The following is a 19,326-nucleotide window of genomic DNA, read 5'->3' as shown; positions in this document are numbered from 1 at the left end:
ATGCAGCGGCCAAGTGCCAAAGTATACATGCAAGCTGGAAAAAGATGCATATACATATGTACATGACGGAATCCGGGACTGTATCTCAGCTGGATGGATCTAGACGAGTAATCTCATCTTGTTTAGGTTTCAGCTCCAGCTGAACTGGTCTTTTCCCGTCAGACTCTGGCCTAATCCAAGCGTGAAGCTGGACGCGGTTCGGCCCCTGACACCGGATGGGCGCTTGGACGCTAAGCCGAAAAGATGCTGGTGCTCCCTTTTCCTGGGGTAGCCATTTGGCCATTAAGGATAGCGGGCGATAGGGCGATAGGGATCAGGTACAGCTTTACTTAGCATGTCACTCACGTGCTGTGGACTTGGTCTCATCTATAATCAGCATCATCACTCGCATCGCCATCATTTGTGCCTTACCAAGGACGCAGAGCACAAGGGCATAGTAAAGTTATCGCACTCTGCAGCCAAGACATTTGATATCTTATATAAGCATCCGTCACGATGGAAGACCTCGATTTCAACTTCATCCTCGATGATGAGTTTGATGCAGTGTAAGCGCGCTGCTACCCGATCCGGCTCTCTCCTAAATGACTGAGTGACTGATTTGCGATGAACAGCGCAATCGCCAGAAGAGATGACTTTGAGACTTGGAAGACCAAGAAATATCCCGGTAAGCGACAGACAGTTGAGAGAGCGTGAATTGATCAAGATTGGCGCATATGACTAATGCCTCTCGTCACCGCCAGCCAAGGAGCATGCGCGCAAAGTCGCCAAGGAGCTGGACATTAGCGACGGCATCATTTATCTGCCGGGTCAGGCGACTGTGAATTACGAAGACTCGGATCAGCCGCCGCCGTTGAGACAGCGCAGATAGTACGTCTGATAGCCTGGGCATCTGTGTCATCTCACTGCTAACGAGACAAACACAGCTTCTTCTATCTCACCGGCGCAAACTTCCACGATTGCTTCGTCACATATGAGATCCGTGCAGACACCCTCACCCTCTGGATTCCTTACGTCGAGCCCCGTCAAGTGCTGTGGTTCGGCTCAACGCCCGATGCGGCCAAGGCGAAGCAGCTTTACGACGTTGACGATGTGCGCTACTCAACGCAGCTGGACAAGTTCTTGGAGTCGCGCTTCAAATCATCAACCCAGCTGTTTGTCTTGCATCCAGATCAGACGCCGTCGAAGGCTAAAGACCTAAAATTCAAGGTTAACGACTGGAAGCTTCAGCCTGCCATGAACAATGCGCGATGCATCAAAGATGAATATGAGATTGCCATGATTCGCCGCGCCAACGACGTTTCCAGCGCGGGCCATCGCAAGGTTGCTGAAATGCTTCTGCGTCTCTCCAATGAGCGCGAGATTGAGGCCATCTTCCAGGCCGTCACCACTGCGCGAGGAGCTCGCTCTCAGGCCTATCCCGTGATTGCGGGCTCGGGCGTGAACGCCTCGACGCTGCACTATGAGGATAATGACCAGCCCCTGGAGGGCAAGGAGCTTGTCATCCTTGATGCGGGATGCGAATGGAATTGCTATGCTAGCGACATTACTCGCACTCTGCCTATCAAGGGTCAATTCTCAACAAACGGCTCAGCTGTGTATAAGATTGTCCAGCAGATGCAGGAGGAATGCATCGCCGCCGTCAAGCCCGGCATCAAGTTCTACCAGCTGCATCTCCACGCTGCTGCGGTTGGCCTCAAGGGCCTCCACAAGCTCGGCATCCTCAAGGGCGACCTGATGGAGATTGCCAAGGCCGGCACCATCACTGCATTCTTCCCACACGGGCTGGGCCACCACGTCGGCCTGGAGGTGCATGATGTCCCAGGCAACTTGCCACTGATGATTCTCGTAAATCTAGGCCTGGACGGTGGAAAGCGAGACATGATTTCTGCAGATATGCTGAAAACTATGAGGATGTATGATGAGGAGCTGGTGCCTTCGCGCCTGAAGTCGAGCAGGGAGAGGCAGGTGTTGAAGCCAAACATGATTGTTACTGTTGAGCCTGGCATGTGAGTTTCTATCGTCCTTTTTCTTCCAATGTAGAATACTGACATTTGCAACTAGCTACTTCTGCCGTGAGTACATTGAGGGTTACTACCTCAGCAACCCAGATCACGCAAAGTTCATCGACAAGGACGTCCTCGAAGGCTACTACAGCGTTGGAGGTGTTCGCATCGAAGACGACATTCTCGTTACCGAAGACGGATACGAGAACTTGACGGCGGCGCCAAAGGGCGAGGAGATGATTAGTGTTATCAATGCAAAGGGGGGTAAGCAGTAGATTATTTTCACGAGTATTGGATTTATAGAGGGCATTTAGGAGGTAAATTGGTGCCATATACACATTTGGAAATAATGTTGGGATTGATTGGACTGAAGTACGAGATTGTTTAACAACGGCATAGATACCGCATCAGATTTTTTATTTATAATACCATTTCTTTCGACTAAGTCGCTGATTCGACTCATCATTGTTAGTTGCTTTAATCGACACTGCGTCATTCAACAGGAGTATGCTCCAGTCCTTCGAGGCCCAGCCGCCATTCGATCCTGCATCGAAGCAATGCGGCTTTGTTGCCGGAGATGCATGTTCGAGTATTAATGCGACAGTGTTGCCAACGTCCTAAAACGCATTACCTCTCAAAGCTTGCATCATTTGGAGCGGCATGATGATGGCCAGGGCGCTGGAAACCCCCAGTTACGTGGCATCGGGGCTCCAGCTCGCCGAATGCTCCTTCAAAGGCCTCGCCAAATCGGTCCACATGGCCAAACATCTTCGCGAAGTCCTTTACAAGCTTTCCAAACTGCTCGAAGGAATGGAAAAATCTGCGTCACATTTCGAGTACTTTTGCTCCGGCTAGCTGAAGGAGGACTCCGAATTCTACAAGCCTGCTGCAAGAGCTCTCGGTGGTAGGTATAGAATTACAGCTAACAAAAGACAAGGCCACCATCGTGAGCGGCAATGTATCGACTCAAGGGCTCACCAGCTTAGAAGTGCAGCTCGCTGCATTATCGGCAGATGTAGAAGACCTTTGTCTGATACTGCTAGATCCGCAGCCCTTGAGCGCTTTGGGCACTTCTTCCATCAACTTAGAGATAAGGTCCTAGGCCAGTCAATAGAAGCCATGCTATGGAGAGCGCGGCATCGTCTGATACTTCATCGGATGTAGACTCTTAGTATCTTGACTCCGTCTACGGGTCATCGGTCTGAGAGCCCCGTATCCGAGAATATAAAGAAAAGATGAGAGCTCATATTGAGCGCAGAATTTTGTTGGGTCCGAAGCCGGTGCTCTATGATGGTGCCACGTGTGCCCATTTAGAACTGTGCTCCTCAACATCCAGACATACTATACCAAGGGCAGCTTCCCGCCAGAGCCTACGGTGATGGAACCGCGCTTTTGGACGGTATTGCAGTGACAGCATCTACTTTTTCAGGATTGTAGATTTTCTAAAAGCCTAGCGGTCGTCGCAGAAATCCTTGATAATCAATCCTGGCGATGGGTCGAGAGATCTGCCGTCGTCCTGAGTGAGATCTCAGTACCTTGTCTCCCATCAGCACAGCGGTCAATCCACAGATGCGGAAAACGTTGCTCGCGTATCTCTACAACTTGGCCATCAAGAACCTGCCTCAACGGAATTCCATTGTGGTGATCGTCTGCGGGCTATATGAAGGCATGGATAACGCAGACTGTTTCAGTGAGGGCGCTCACAGTCATCGTCGACCGCTTGCGCGCTAATCTTGACCCAGCAAACCAACTGAGGCTGCACGCCGAAGAGAGGTTGATTACACTACTCCGTTGCGGCTATTATTATGACGAAGCTTAAGAGTCTGCAATGGCACGATGCAAGGTATTAAGACAGCCCTGGGCCCAGATTCGCCGCAAGAGCTCCAGTTGGCCCGTCGCTTGGAGCATGTTTACATAGACCAGTGTGAATGGGACTTGGCCCTTGACGTCTGCTTCAAGATTTTGGCCCAGCGGCTCTTTGACAGCACCAAAGAGCCCATGTCAAATCCCCAAAGCCACGATGAGGGTGCGTTGTGGACAATGGAAGATATTGCCCAGATATACGACTGCGTTGCCAACTTCAATATGGCAATAGCTTGGCTGAAGCAAGCAAGAGCTAGCGGCGGCATCTGCTGGGGCGCTGGTGTGCGGCTTGAGCATATAAATGATAAATTGATGGAGTTGTTGAAGCGGCATGAGCTCGATCAGGAAGCACAGCTCTAGATCACGGCTTATGGCCCGGTTTAGGGTGATATGAAAATTCAGCCTAGTAGAGTAGTAAACAGATGGCATCAATTTAGATTATCTACTACATCTACTACATCTACTACATCTACTACATCTACTACATCTACTACATCTACTACATCTACTACATCTACTACATCTACTAATTCACCTTCCAAGTTAATGTTAGTTAGTTCTGTTCCACTTAATCATGTTTGTCGGCCAAGACAAAATTATTTCACCCAACCCGGTCTACTTCAATTTATGCTAATCCTGTCTTGCCACTGCTCATTTGAATCTCTATCGGACCCCATCTCCTCTTGCTATTTGATCATCAGAGTGTCCCTCCTTGACGTCTTTGATATAAGCATCAAACTTGCTAGTGACTTTAATTGCATACTTCAGATGACTCGCCGTCATTGTCTTGCCCTGGAACTGAGCCCACTGTCTGGCAGTAGTAATGACATTGCGTATCTGACGCCCGTTCATCTCTCGCTCGGACAGCTCGCCAATGTAGTTTTCGACGTCGTCATAGTCAATGTTGTCCTCTTTAAGAGACTTGAGACGGCGGAAGAAGTTGCGCCAGATTTGTGCTCGCCTTGGTTGAGTCAGCGGTTCATGTGCAGCGCCAGCTGTATGCGCGACTTGAAGGCTTCGTCAAAGGTGCCGACTCGGTTCGACGTTAGAATGAGGATGCCATCGTAGTATTCCAAGGCACGGAGAAAGACCGAAACGAGAGCATTGCGTGCCAAGTCGTTGAGAGAACGCTGCTCTAGAAACAGCTCGGCCTCATCTAAGAGGACCACGCACCCCCATATTCTGCCCAGGTAAAAGACTGACTCCAGATATTTCTCCACGTCCTCTGGCTTGATGCCAATATCACCGCAAGTCACAGGGTAGAGAGGCTTCTCGGCCATTTCGGCCACACTCTCGGCTGTAAATGTCTTTCCTGTCCCCGGCCCTCCATGGAGAAGCATGATGAGCCCATTGCCCTTGTTTTGCATAAGATCAGTTCCCTTTTCTGCGGCAACTTTGTTTGTAACGAGGGCCTGAACTAATTCTTTGGTTTCGGGGTCCGCAACAAGATGGTTGAAGGCGTCTTTATTCCAGGACACTTCTCGAATGTGATCAACGTTTAGGTCCTCTAGTTGCAGGGTTTCAGCAAAGTCAGAAAAGCATGCACGAGTCCAGCTGATTTATGAGTACGCACCCCATTTCTTTCTTCGTAGATTGAAGCCAAGTATTGTCCGAGGTAACAGATATATATCAGGCTCAGGAGGGGCTTCCTGCTCTATGAATGTCGGTTCCACTTTAGAGTCAGGCTTAAAAGCCCACTTTTTTACAGATTGAGGATGCAGCTCTTGGTAAGTAGGATAGTCTATCATGTAACGCTGTCCTGTCTGTGGTAAGGTTAATACTATATTTCATGTCTCATTGACTTGAAACAAAACTTACTCCGTGTTCTTCTTTTGTTTCTTTTGCTATGAAACATACTTCCTATATCGACAGCTCCAAAATGTTTTCCCGCGCTGCTCTAAAGATTCACGCAGCTCAAGCGAGGCAAATCGAAGTGGAAATACACTCAGTTCTTGGATTGGGTGTTCAATATTTTCTGTATCGTCTGGATCGGCAGAAAGCTTTATACTTAGCCTCTTCGTCTCTTTGGAAAAACTGCCGTTGTATCTGTATGACCATGCCTTCACTCCCCATTCTTGTTCAGTTATCTTTGTTGGTGACATAGCCACATGTGATTTGACAAGTCTGTCAAAAGAGTTGAGGTGATCATCTGGAATATCGCGGGGTTTGTCTTTGTTTATCATATCTAACGAAGAAGATGCTAAATATGCCTCAGCGCTACCTTGATCCATGTGAACCAGAACATCTCCAGGCCGAATCAAGAAACTAATAGAGGCTAAAGAGACCACTCCACGTTCAAATTGGCTATCAATTCGACTGTAAAGATCGCTATAGTTGGCATCTATCCAATTGGTTAGATTCCGAACGAGTTTTTCTTGGGGTCGTGGTAGATTATCAAAGATATCTGGTTGATCTCGGTAATGATACCACCAATGGTATGGTGCTACCATCACTTCACCTTGCAAAATAGCAGGCGTGTATCTTGGGTCCTCGCTTTTTCTCAAGAGTTTTATAGCCTCCCTCATACCATTCGAGACTGGTCGTATATGCTCTACCGAGGGAATTGGATTCGGAATCTGGTTTTGCCGCAGTGCTTCCATAAGTTCTGGCGCATCTCGATCTCTCGAGTAATATCGCTCGACAATAAATTCGAGAGACTTGTACTGTATGTACGCATCAGGGTACAGTATAGGCGAGTTTGCCTTGAGTTGAATCCCCTTGCTTGTTTTGGCCCAGTATGGCTTTTCAAGATAGGTCTCTGTTCCCGCCTCTCTTGGTATGTGGTGGAACACTTCGAAATTGACGTCAAGCTTATTTTCTCGCTCCCGGCGATGCAGCAGTCTCTCATTTTCCCTTTTCAGTTTCTCGATCTTGTCCTCTAGAACCAAGACTAGAGTGTCCGACTGGCTTTCTGGTGTTGTGTATTGGAGGCTTAGGGCATTGGTAGCAGCATGAAGCCGCCTGTCGCTATTGCCATCCGCATTGTTCATAGGTTCTTTCATTGCCTCCTCTAAATTGAAGACGGGATTAGAATCGTCGGGCGATTGATATAGAGGAGTCCTTGAAACCCGGTTTTTGTCTTTCATTCTCATGATTTCCTCTGTCACTGAAAGTCCCTTTCTATCGTTCATCAGCCTTTCCCATGCCTCTCTTTGGTCTTGTAAAGCTGATTGCGCTCGATACAGCTCTTGGTATAGTTCCCTGTTTTCTGCCTTTCGCATGGCACGCAGTCTATCTTTCCCTGAGCTCCCCAAAGAAGTCTCATCTCTAGAAATGGTGTAATGGCTCGCACGCCCGTGCTTGGCTGTTTCATTCTTGAGCCGCGGTGGCGGCAATGGCGGCAATGCCGATGGCGACGATATGATGGGAAGGGATTCGGTGACTATCTCTTCATCTCGCATCGGGCTTTTTCGTCGGCTGTGGGGTTTCATACTGGCTCTCTTCGTTGAGCCGAATGACAGCAATGTTTTTAACAAAGCAAGAGAAAATGATAAGCACAGTGTAACGAAGCCCCATCAGGCACACATGCGTGTACGGACATGTACCCTGCTCTCCCAGCCAAAGGTTGTGAATGTACGTGTATCAGGCTGGTTAAATATCGTGCGCAGCCTCGTGCGGAGACGGTACAACACACACTGGGAATATTCACCAATGATAGCCAGTGTTCCTACATGCACGTTGGTGCTTTGGGCACTCAGCCTTGCCCCATCTGCTAGGCATACTTTGTGTGCATGTGCATACAGGTATAATGTAACCCAACCAAGCCACACTGCCAACGCCAGCTGGAACATCATGGCTTGCCCACATGCGAGATTGCGGGTAATTTACTGTATATACCATACACAAACATGAAGCTTCTATCGTAAACCCATAAAGATTGTGTTTATCTTTCATCTTCTGATATCGTTGTTGCATGTGTCTGAGCCCTGGTCGTTTCCCCGCATTTGAGCTTCTCCATCCGCTTTCTGCCAACTGATATACCTACGCTTGGATGGCATTGAAAGAGAACTTCTAGCACTGGTACACTGCTGGAAATCACGACAAACACAGCGTTGCTGAGTCGGACCCTGTATCTGGCGTGGCTGAGGAAGCGTTCCAAGCTGCTGTCAAGCAATTTGCGGAAGACAGCAGTCTTGGTAAATATGCAAGACGAATTCTCCACAACGCGGCATCCTTGAAGGATATTCAAGAGGCAGTGGGTAAATCCATGCACGAGTATCAAGATAGAGGCAAGAGTCCAAAGACTATGAAATGGCTGCACAGAGCTGCGAAAAGCATCATTTACTATTCGAATATATTTGACGTGTTTGTGCCGCAAAACCCTCAATATGTATCGCTTGCATGGGGAGCCATGAAATTCTTGTTTATGGTATGTAGTCCCTTGAAAAATAATCTCAGCATCTAAAGCAAGAGTGTAACTAAACATCTGTTTATTCCAGGCGGCGATAGAACATGAAAAGACTACCCAGCTGTTAGCAAAGTCCATCGCTCAGATCGCAGAGAGTCTCCCACGAATGCATCTGTCGTCGGATCTTTACCCGACACCTCAGATGAAAGCAGCGCTTGAGGAACTTTACGCCTCGGTTCTCAATTTTCTAGTCAAGGCATATGAGTGGTATAATGAGGGAAAGCTTTCGCACATGTTTCACGGTGTCTCACAGCAGTGGAACCGTGTTAATGGCGATTTAGTTGATGAGATTGCGGAAACGTCTCGCAGAATCGATCAATTAGCCGCTGCGGCCTCGCAAGCTGAAATTCGTGACATGCATCGAGTAGTCACAGCGATTCGGTCCCGGCTAAGTCTATCCGATATAAAGATTGATGAGATACTTGGCAAAATCGATTGTAAGTCAATGCTCCGGTACAAAAAGAAGCTCCAAAGCCCAAAAGCAAGGATATAACAATGCTTACTCTTGGTAGCATATCATGCCATCCAGTCGAGTACTATGCTAGATACCAACCAACGAGTTTCAGACCTTCAGCTATCACAAATCCTCACTCATTTATCCAATGTTCCACTCGACGACCCGCTCAAAAGCTTTCAGCATCATTTATTCTTCAGGAAACGACGAGCCCAGGGAACAAGCTTGTCCGCAGTTACAAACCCATTCTGGCTCTCTTCCCGGTTCCAGTCACTCTTCTCTACAGAGGGCTCGGCACTAGCTTTGATGAAGGGGAATTTCGCAACTCGGCAGGTGCTGCAGGATTTCTGCGTTGATGTCATCGAGCATTTGAGAAGTTCAAAAATATCAACTGTCTGGGCGCTGAAGAAAGTCGCGACGCCTAACAATGAGCAGGCTCAATCATCTGTGGTGGACTTGCTCAAGTATCTGGTATTCCAAGCTCTTCAACTCAACGAGAGCTTGAAAACGGAAAAGACAATGGCCTGGCGATGCGCACAGTTTCAGAGAGCCACTACAGCTGCTGAGTTATTTCAGCTCTTACTGGCAGCGCTGGACGGTCTTGGCCGACAGGTTTATCTTGTGCTTGATTTGGAGACGATAGAAGAGTCTTTGCAGAGTTTAGATGGCTTCAATATCGTGTCTGCGTTCCTTCAGTCATTCCATGCTTCCCGATCGCCAAACACACGGCTCAAAATCATCATTATAAGGTATAGAGCGACTGAGATGCAATTAGCTAATGATGCTGCTTTGGCAGTTTTTTCAGTCAGAGCAATAGGACGAGGCAGGCAACAAGGGAAAGAAGTTCGACAAAAGGTCAAAACTGCACTTCGACGTGGAATGACGAGACAAAGAAACTGAACAGTAAATGGCATGTTGCTTATTGATCCAACTCATGCATGCTATATAACTTGGATATCTACGACAAAAAATAGTAAATACGCCTTTTGTTTATACAAAGAGCCCTCCATCGCACTCATAAATCTCGCGTCAAAACCGTCAAGCGCATCATCATCATCAGGTCTAGGACCTACTCAGTGTCAATTCACAAGTACTTCTTTGGTGAATTGGCTCTCCGTCGCTTGTATAGCACATAACCAATCACCAAGACGACTTGAGTTCCGATAATCACAGCAATTAGCTTTCCATGTCCAGGAACGCTCTCGGCGACTCGCTGGGTCAAAGAGTTGTGGTGGACCCTCAGGGCACCCTGTACCGATCGCTCGTTGTCCTGGAGCTTCTTGTGTAACTCGTTGTTCATGTTGCGCACCTCATTCTCCAACGCAACAATACGTTGTCGGAAAGAAGAAATCTCATCAAGCAGCTCAACTTTGCTTTGCAGAGCGGCAAGCAGATCCTTGATCTCATTGTGGCGCTGCTCATCCATCTGGTGATGGCGGGAGACGGAGCGGTATACCGATGAGAGCTGATGGTTGGTGCCCTGGAGACGGTTGTGCAGGTCCTGGAACTGTGATTTGGAGGTCTGGAAGACGTCGGCCTCTTCATCGGCAAGGTCCACAAAGGACTCATCGCCACTGCTCGATTGCTTCTTGTAGAGCATGTTGCTGCCGCCGTTGCCGTTGCCATTGTTGCTGTTGCCATTGTTGTTGTTGTTGTTATTGTTATTGTTGTTGTTGTTATTGTTATAATTATCACCACTGTTAGAATTGGCGTCGTGGCTGGAAGTATCTGACATGACCACCATCTTGAAAATCTCAAACGAGTCGGGGTTGTCAGGAGTGGAGGCAGTCACACCGACATCGTATCCCGTCGGCAAGCTGACTCGGTCAGTCTCAAAGCAAGTCTTGCCGTCGATCTGGACCCTGAAGCTGGTTGACGTCTGGCGCATCTTGATCTGCGACGGGCGTCCCAAGTTGCGGTAGCTGTACTGGCAGTGACCAAAGGCCAGCTGATCCACGCTGTGGTGCTGTGAGTAGTCCACCGACCCGTCATTCAAGAAGCCGCGGAGCATTCCGCCCTGGCCGCCATGTGAATCAATCACCAGCACCAGTCCCTCAAACCGGCCCGCGCTGTAGACGCTCTTGGCGCCAATGTCCTTTCCATGGTTTGCCAGCCAGATATTGAAGTTGCCTCCAGCTCGATCGGGACCGCTAGCTCGAAAGTCGACGTCGACGATGAAGTTCGGGTGCTTCAAAGGCTGCTCGCTCCATATCGCACCGCGCGCATTGCCTGGCGCAACGGGGGTGAGGATGACCTTGCTGGAGAGGATCTCGGGTTTGGTTGGCTGGCCGGAGACGACGAAGTTGGGGATGACGCCAGGGTTGTCTGCGGAGCTTATTCTAAAGACAGAGACACGTTAGTTACCATTTCTTGACCCAATTGACTCGTCTCTGCGCCAACATAACATACCGCCCTGCATATCCAAAACTCATCTCGCTAATGAGGTACTGAGCCTCAGAAAGGCCGGCGCCCAGGAGGGCAGCCAGCGGCACGGAGAATCGCATTGTAGGATTGACGACGAGGGAACGTTTCAGTCGAGATCAGCACTGCAGACGGAGAGAAATCAGACACTGAGAGGCGAGAATCGAAGACTCCACGAGACGAGAGTCGCAGCGTTCAGCCGTTGATATAGCCGCAGCTGCAGAGGACACTTTGCACTAGAGATGGGCCTTTGCGACCAGCGCCGCCAAGCAGCGGTGCCAACCAAAAAATAGATAAAAGGAGGAACAAAGATTTTCAAGAGGAACAGGTTCCAAGACAGCAGCCAACAACAAGACATAAAGAAGCTGCTCACAGACGAAGAAAAAAAAGTAAAGAAAAGAGGAACAATGAAGGAAAAGAAAAAAAGACCATCTGGCTTCTATTCTCAGCACCGTCCAACGGATCTCCAATAGCCTCGATTGGCAGGAGCCACTTACACCGCATCCCAGCTGTGGCTCAAACGTGGCGGGGGACGAGTCTCGAACGTGCGCTAGTCCACAACAGGCAGTAACGCAGAAAATGGTTGAATCAAGGGTTTATGGGGTAGAATTGGAGTGTGGCTGCTGCTCCAATTATGTAATCCGCCCTTGATCTCCAAGTGGTCGCAATTTGTTCTCTACGATCGATCTACCTACGATCTGCCCTCTGCTCAGCTTCGGCAATTGCGCAACGTTCGTTTTCGACGCAATGCGGTAGCGTTTTCGCGCAGCTACAGACACAATGGCTGAGTCGTATCCAACTTTGACGCAGTGCGCGCTGGTGGCCGCCGCGTTCAAGGTGCTCCTGTTCCCGGCCTAGTAAGTGTGCGCATGCCAACCTAGTAGCTGTTTTGCTTGCGATGGGAGCTATTCTGCAACGAAGATCGGTTATCGACACTGGCTAACTTTGTAACCTGCGCAGCAAATCGACCGACTTCGAGGTTCACCGAAATTGGCTCGCCATCACCAACAGCCTCCCCTTGTCGCAGTGGTACTACGAGAACACCTCAGAATGGACCCTCGACTACCCTCCCTTCTTCGCCTACTTCGAGTGGGTTCTGGCCCATCTCGCGCGACTGGTAGACCCGGCCATGGTGCGGATAATCAACCTCAACTACGATAGCTGGGAGACTGTCTACTTTCAGAGATTCTCTGTCATTATAACGGAGATTATCTTGGTGTATGCTCTGCAAATGTTCATCGACTCCTCGTCCTTGCCCACAAGAAGAGCTGCCCAGGCCGCTGCGCTGTCTGTCATTTTGTCGCCTGGACTGCTCATCATCGATCATATCCACTTCCAGTATAATGGCGCCATGTACGGTCTCCTCGTGGCATCTTTGGTCTTGGCGCGCTGCAAGTCTACGTTGCTGCAGAGTGGCTTGCTCTTTGGCGCGCTGCTGTGCTTTAAGCACATCTACTCTTACCTTGGGCCGGCTTACTTTGTCTTTCTTCTGAGGACATACTGCCTGTCATCGAGATCCATCTTCCGAATAAAGTTTCTTAACTGCGTCAAGCTTGGACTTGGACTTGGAGGAATATTCGCGGCTGCTTTTGGGCCGTTTGCTCTGATGGGACAGATTCCCCAAGTTCTCAGCCGCCTATTTCCATTTTCGCGTGGTTTGTGCCATGCCTACTGGGCACCGAATGTCTGGGCGCTCTATTCCCTGGCTGACCGGGTTCTGATTTACTGTAAGTAGAGGACCCAGTCTATACTCTTCTGTATTGTTAGACGGCGAAAATGAAACTAACAAGTGGTAGTTGCACCAAAGCTGGGGTTACCAATAAATGCCGAAGCTTTAAATAGCGTCACTCGTGGCTTGGTCGGCGATACTGCCTTTGCGGTCCTGCCTGAGATTAGCCCTAGGACATGTCTGGTCTTGACGGTACTGTCTCAAGCTCTCCCCCTGATCAAGCTCTTCAGACGGCCTACCTGGGAAAATTTCATCGGAGCTGTGACACTATGCGGATACTCGTCGTTCCTTTTCAGCTGGCATGTGCATGAAAAGGCAATTCTCTTGGTCATCATTCCCTTTAGTCTGATTGCCTTGACGGATCGACGACACCTCAGTGCATTCCGACCACTGATTGTCGCGGGCCATGTATCGCTGTTCCCACTGCTTTTCACTCCCGCAGAGTTTCCGATCAAGACGATATATACGGTCTTCTGGTTGGTGCTGTTCCTCATTGCCTTTGATCGCCTGGCACCGGCATCGAACAAGCCGCGAGTTTTCCTCTTGGACCGATTTAGCACGATTTACATTGCAATCAGCATCCCTCTCATTGCGTATACGTCACTGTTTCACCAAATCATATTTGGAAAGCGACTAGAGTTCCTCCCCTTGATGTTTACGAGTTCCTACGCGGCGATAGGAGTGGTCGGCAGCTGGGTGGGATATATGGTTGTGTATTATACGTCATGAAGACAGTCTTTGGAAGAGAAAAAGTCGAGGGCAAAATGATACCCAAAAACTAGATAGATTAGAACCGCTTGAAGCATTTTTTTATCCTTTATTGTCGCCGTGCTGTAGACATCGTAGCTAAATTTTATGCGATGCCTGAAGTGCGGCATTGAAGCCGGCTTAGTCACCAGGTAGGGTCGGGACGTGTGGGGCGCTCCACGTGAGGCGAGGCTGAACGATTCCCGTTTGTGTTTGGCGGGTGGCGCTAACGCTGAGGCTGGGCGGTGACATGGACAGGGAATGCGACAAGAAACACAAAGGGCCAGTGTTTGGAGTACATAGGATTGGGCAGCAGCAAGCAGTGAGCAAATGGAGTTGATATGGCTTGCTCAACAGGTAAGACGAAGCTTTCTGTCAGATTTCTTTTAATAGACGATGCGCATGATCGTAGGCGGAATGACGTCAGGGCTAGTGCGTCGAGTTGCCCAATTTGGAAATTAGGGGATTTGTGAGAACATGGACTGTTGCTGTATCTTGAGGCCGTATATAATATCAGTTTGCAAGGAAGAACTGATAATTTTTAGTGGTGTGCTGTAAATGTGCTACTGCGTGGAAGAAAATGGCGGCGCAGCTGCAGCTTCAAACGGCGTTGAATGCACACGTCGCGTCTCTCACACCAGAGTGGCTCCCGAGGAGGAGAACCAGCCCGGCTCCGCCAATTCGACCTACCTGCCGCCGCCGATCCGCGTCGTGCACGTAGCGAGGCGTAAAATGATGAAAATTGGGCAAATAATCTCAGTTCAATTTATACATGATTCAGTGGAAATATGGGAACAAAATGAGTGCAAAAAAGGCGAGCTTTATGATCATTTGTGGCATGGTTGTGCGTGTTGAAAAGTAAAAGTTGGATCAATGAGTTTCGGGCTATTTTTCGCATCTTTTTGCTTAGGCCCTTATTTTTGGGGGAGGACGGGCTGCGGAAGGCCGGGGGTGGGAAGGAAGGGGCAAAGAAGAGGGAAGATTGGATGGCGGCAGAAAGCGTTTTTGGGCCGGCATGTTTCCGGGAGGTGCTACGGTACGAGGGCGGTACATGGGCTGAGCGGTGCGATTGGGCGATGGAAGCGCTTACTTGAAGATGACCGTAGAAGAGATTGGTTTGCAGGCGAGAACTGCTGAAGTAGCCGCTGTCTCTGAGACTATGGAAATTATCTTTGTCTAGGCTTCTTCTCACTGTTTCGCTTTGTCTGTTGGTTTCATCGCGACGTCGCAGTACTTTGATGATGCGTGGTGTAACAAGCACATCCTTTGTCTGTCTAACTACCTTACGATTGGCCGTCAAGTGCATCGGCTTCTCATGTTTAGATTCGAGGATTAGCTTTCCTCTATTCTTTATAATGTCTGATCATTTAGTAAGAATAACTGTTCAGATAGAAAAACAGATATGCTCGCCTTTTCCTGGCCTCGTCAGATCAGGTACTCCTCAGGTATCCCTGCTTCCAAGGTACCGACCGAGTACCGCCCACCGCCAGCAGCCAACAACCCCCTTCTGGAGGTGTGGCTACCGAGCGCTAAACCGCTAAACCGCTAAACCGCTAGGCGCTGGTCCCCACGGCGGGACGCATTTTCCTTCGCAGCATTACCTAAAGTCCCGGAACTCGAACTCTAGCTCGTTCCGTGGCAGCTCTTCCTCCCGCGCAATTCTTTTTTTTCTCCTCCTCGTCCCCATCGCTTGCACGTCACTCGGTCGCGTCGTCCTGAGGCTCCAACCCGCGGCCACCACCGCCTCGCATCTCGAATCTGCAGAATATGCCCGCAGCCGATCTCGCCGTCTTCTTGCCCGGACCGCGTTCCCTCTAAAGCCGCCAGTTGCAGCCTCGTGTAAGTGCGAATCGAGCATCTGGACGACCCGCCTCCCAGGCACCGCGACTTTTTCTCTCGGCCCATCTCCACGCCGTCGAAACCACGAGCCACGAGCACGAAAGACAACGAATTTCTCTTATACGGCTTTTCTACATTGCCCATCTGCAGCTTGCTTACAGCCAGAGCCGCAGCTTCGCATCTCGCCCGTGCTTGGCCCGGATGCCTGTTCTACCGGGTCCCTCGATTAGATAACGCGCTAAGCTTCCGGCTTCCTCACCTGCTCCTGATTCGGCCTCGACGCTGAACCTGCAACGCTTCTTTTTCCCTTCGCCGTCACCGACCGCGCTCTCGATCCCAGTCCCGGCTCCCAAACATGGTACGCGATCACCGCCAACCGTCCGAAGATTGCCCGCAGCTCACTTATACGCTACAACAGGTGCTCTATAAACGGAAGCCGGTGCAGTTTCTGCCCCCGGCTGAGGTCGAAGACGAGGACACCGAGGTATGGCAGACATGACTGATTCACCGCTGAGCCGCCTGCAGCAAGCAAGATGGAGAGCAGAGGCTGACTTGGTCTGATGTTGGCTGCGCTTTAGGTCTGGCAGATTCCTCAGACTGGCGAAATATTTGTGTCCTACGAAGACTATTTGAATCGGTGAGTCTGCTGTGTTTCTGGTTCTAGTGCGCCACATTGCTGACGATTTGCCTTCCTACCAACTTCAGAATGGATTTTTACAAACAGGTGATTAGCTTTGACCCTCAGCCGAATCTGTCGCGCGCAAAGTCGTAGAAGCATATACTAAAGCTGCACTTTTCATAGCGTCGGTTCAATGACGAGATCACGGGCCATTCTGGCCTGACTTTCTTTGAGGCCCTCACAAGCGAGGTTTGTTTAACTACCCTCCCATTTTCAGCTGATCCCTAGCTCATTTAGCTGTAACAGCGTGCTGGTGGTCAAGAAGTGGAGGCTGCTTTCCCCGAAGCGCTCAAGGGCCCTATTCTGCGCAAAGTCCAGTTCCAGACCATTTCCCGCCTGGATAACCTCGTGGACATGGTATATGACGAATTCAAAGCCGACTTTTATCCGGGAGAGGATGTCTTTGTTACCCTTGACGAGTTCAACAACGAGAGACGCCCCTGTCTCGTGCGCGAGAAGACAACCTTTGGTGCCAGAATCTTACCAGACGGATCCAGCTCTCTCCCTACAAGCCGGTATCTGGTTGTTCTCGGCGGTGGATCTGGGCAAGAGCAAATCGTGACTGATGATAACCTCAGTCGTGAGCGTGGCGCCTTCACAAAATCCATGCTCCGGTCTTTCATAAAGAGAACAGTTACCAGGGAGGCATGGAATGGCGCGCCATGGCTTGTGAAGAATGATTACGCTGCCCAGTACCACATCGACACCAGGATCCCCCCTCACCTTCGACATGACACTAAAATCCAGGAACGTAGACAGCTTCTGGCGCAGAAGCGCGAGCAGAACTCGCTGGATGGCATAAATGGACATGGTGCCGTGCCGACTGGTCCAGTGCGTCTACCTGAATTGAAGCCTGCTCCCAAAAGCCACAAGGGCAAGCAGACTCCAGGCGGCTCAGGGGCCAAGGGTCTCAAGTGGCCTGGCGATATGGTCCACGATGGTGTAAACGGTGCTGGTTATTCAAGACACGACGAACAAGCTGCTCTGCCACGCGAGCCGACACCTCCGCCCCCGCCTCCTCCACCAAAATATCCTATTGAAGATCTGCAACTCGAGCCACGGACTGGGATTGTGCGCCCTCCGCTGAAATTCATCTGTAGAGATCCTCCCGTCGAGATAGAAGACGATCTCAATCAGCGCCAGACTTATACGATCGACCTTATCCATCGCGGACTCGACATGGAGAGCGTGGGGCCACTCTTGGAGACGTGGGATACGCTCAACGTTTACTGCGAAATCTTCAAACTCGACTCTTTTACCTTTGACGACTTTCTCGAAGCGATGCAGGTTGCTTATACTAGCGGTCCTGTTCAGCTGTTTGATGAGATTCATTGCTCGGTTTTGAAGATTCTCGTTGATTCTGAGACTGACGGCGGCAAGGTGCGAATCACGTTGCCAGAGGTGGAAGAAGAGGACAGCGACGAAGACGAGGACGAGGAAGATGAGGGTGAGGAAGAGAGTGGGGAAGAAGATGCTGCTCAGCCAGAGGATATTCCCGTGGCCAGAGCTACGCGCAGTAGCCTGGCAAAAATCGAAGCGGAGAGGCTGGCAGCTGAAGCAGCAGCTGCTGAGGAGGAAGAGGCTCGAGCGGAGCAGGAGACCAAGAACCGGGCAGAAGAGCTCATGAAGGAGTTTGACTGGATTGAGCACCTGCGAAAACGGAACTTTCAGGATGGCGGCTGGCAGAGAATTATAGTTGGTCTGCTGCACCAACTCTCCAAGAATGAGCGCCAACACAAGGCATGCGAGGAGCTGTTGCAAAAACTCGTACCCTCTGAGATGGTGCCATCCCCGGAGAACGTGAAGAAGCAGTATACCGCGCTGGACATCAACAATCGCGTCAAGGCCCTGCAGATTATCTGCATGCTGACCATGGAGACAAAAGCTGTGCGCGGCTACATGGAAGACTGCAGCGAGACAATGACCAAATACCGCAAAGACAAAATTGAGTGGCAGCGACAGCGAAAGCAAGTGTAAGTTGGCATTTCTACCAGTAGGTTATGATATAGGCATCTTCTTTTACTGACCATATCGCTTTATAGAACTGAAGAGCTTAGACAGCTGAACGAACAGCGTAAACTATTGATGCCCGAAAATGAACCTGTGGAAGAAACAAATGGTACCCCTGTCAAGGAAGAAATCGACGTCAAGATGGCAGATGCGGATGAATCAGTCATTAGCAAAGATGACGAAGCTGAAGACGATCAAGATGAGAGCTCCAAGAAGAAGCGCCGGGGTCGTGTCTTGACAGATAAGAAGAAGAAACATGAAGAAGAGGAGAAGCTCAAAAAGGCCAAAGAAAAAGCGCTGGAAAAGGCCAAGCCGCAGCAGTCGAAGCAGTACATCAAACTCTTAAAAGACATACAAAAGAAGGAGGATATCATCAAAAAGTGCGAGGAGGAAGTCGCCATCATCGACAACGATCTACGCGAGGCCGACTGCCCACGAACCCGCGTACTCGGAAAAGACAGATTTTGGAATCGGTACTACTGGTTTGAGCGAAACGGTATGCCCTATGCTGGGCTGCCCGACAGCTCTACGGCACATGCTGGATACGCAAACGGATGTATCTGGGTTCAAGGCCCGGATGACTTGGAACGGGAGGGATACATTGATCTTCCTGCTGAGCTTCAGAATGAGTACCAAGCCAAGTTCAACATGACAGTTCCCGAGAGGAAGACGATGGAAGAGGGCGGAAGCAGCGTTTTCACCGCCAAGCAATGGGGCTACATCTCCGAACCAGAAGAGCTGGACCAGCTCATCAAATGGCTGGATCCCCGAGGTTTCAACGAGATCAAGTTGCGAAAGGAATTGGTTGCCTATAGAGAGAGGATAGCCACGCACATGAAACATCGAATCAAATGGATCACCGGCAAAGATCTGGAAGCTGAAGAAGACGACAAGAAGGATGAGTCGAAGGATGAGTCAACGCGAGTAGGAACCAGACCAAGAGCTCGGGATAGGACACCAGAGTATCGCAATCCTTTTCGCTGTCTGCAGTGGGAGAACACGATGGCTCTGGACGAGCTGGGTCATCTGCACAGCGAGCCGCCTCCACCTCCGCGATCCAGGAAGCAGACGAAGAAGCGAGAAGCTATGGCTGAACCAGCATCAAGACCAGCCACCAAGACCCGCCGCAAGTAATGGGACATGGTCGATTTTTATCTTACAAGGTTGAATATT

The 19,326-nt window shown here is 50.0% G+C and overlaps 6 protein-coding genes across 6 annotated transcripts; 4 read left to right on the top strand and 2 right to left on the bottom strand.

Moving 5' to 3' along the window:
* Positions 1 to 495: 495 nt before the first annotated feature.
* On the top strand, positions 496 to 2,278 carry TGAM01_v210305 (hypothetical protein; the record flags this gene model as incomplete). Its single annotated transcript, XM_024550763.1, has 5 exons — positions 496 to 545; positions 612 to 664; positions 741 to 867; positions 924 to 2,006; positions 2,062 to 2,278. 5 exons carry the CDS (start codon positions 496 to 498, stop codon positions 2,276 to 2,278), a joined length of 1,530 nt encoding a protein of 509 aa, XP_024404486.1.
* Positions 2,279 to 3,839: 1,561 nt separating this feature from the next.
* On the top strand, positions 3,840 to 4,226 carry TGAM01_v210304 (hypothetical protein; the record flags this gene model as incomplete). Its single annotated transcript, XM_018810155.1, has 1 exon — positions 3,840 to 4,226. The coding sequence occupies one exon, from the start codon at positions 3,840 to 3,842 to the stop codon at positions 4,224 to 4,226; it is 387 nt and encodes a 128-aa protein (XP_018656650.1).
* A 303-nt stretch (positions 4,227 to 4,529) lies between these two features.
* TGAM01_v210303 (hypothetical protein) lies at positions 4,530 to 7,297 on the bottom strand (the record flags this gene model as incomplete). Its single annotated transcript, XM_024550762.1, has 5 exons — positions 4,530 to 4,827; positions 4,875 to 5,373; positions 5,440 to 5,629; positions 5,685 to 5,710; positions 6,394 to 7,297. The coding sequence occupies 5 exons, from the start codon at positions 7,295 to 7,297 to the stop codon at positions 4,530 to 4,532; spliced, it is 1,917 nt and encodes a 638-aa protein (XP_024404485.1).
* Positions 7,298 to 9,812: 2,515 nt separating this feature from the next.
* Positions 9,813 to 11,232, bottom strand: TGAM01_v210302 (hypothetical protein; the record flags this gene model as incomplete). Its single annotated transcript, XM_018810158.2, has 2 exons — positions 9,813 to 11,067; positions 11,138 to 11,232. 2 exons carry the CDS (start codon positions 11,230 to 11,232, stop codon positions 9,813 to 9,815), a joined length of 1,350 nt encoding a protein of 449 aa, XP_018656653.2.
* A 697-nt stretch (positions 11,233 to 11,929) lies between these two features.
* TGAM01_v210301 (dolichyl pyrophosphate Glc1Man9GlcNAc2 alpha-1,3-glucosyltransferase) lies at positions 11,930 to 13,607 on the top strand (the record flags this gene model as incomplete). Its single annotated transcript, XM_018810159.1, has 3 exons — positions 11,930 to 12,006; positions 12,110 to 12,876; positions 12,946 to 13,607. 3 exons carry the CDS (start codon positions 11,930 to 11,932, stop codon positions 13,605 to 13,607), a joined length of 1,506 nt encoding a protein of 501 aa, XP_018656654.1.
* Positions 13,608 to 15,819: 2,212 nt separating this feature from the next.
* TGAM01_v210300 (hypothetical protein) lies at positions 15,820 to 19,287 on the top strand (the record flags this gene model as incomplete). The annotated part of the gene is made up of 5 exons (XM_024550761.1): positions 15,820 to 15,822; positions 15,883 to 15,948; positions 16,267 to 16,332; positions 16,390 to 18,116; positions 18,186 to 19,287. The coding sequence occupies 5 exons, from the start codon at positions 15,820 to 15,822 to the stop codon at positions 19,285 to 19,287; spliced, it is 2,964 nt and encodes a 987-aa protein (XP_024404484.1).
* Between the last annotated feature and the right edge of the window lie 39 nt (positions 19,288 to 19,326).

The sequence above is a fragment of the Trichoderma gamsii genome (assembly GCF_001481775.2).
Source record: "Trichoderma gamsii strain T6085 chromosome Unknown Scaffold_60.2, whole genome shotgun sequence".
Classification (NCBI taxonomy): Eukaryota; Fungi; Ascomycota; class Sordariomycetes; order Hypocreales; family Hypocreaceae; genus Trichoderma; species Trichoderma gamsii.
This window is presented reverse-complemented; position numbering and strand designations above follow the sequence as displayed.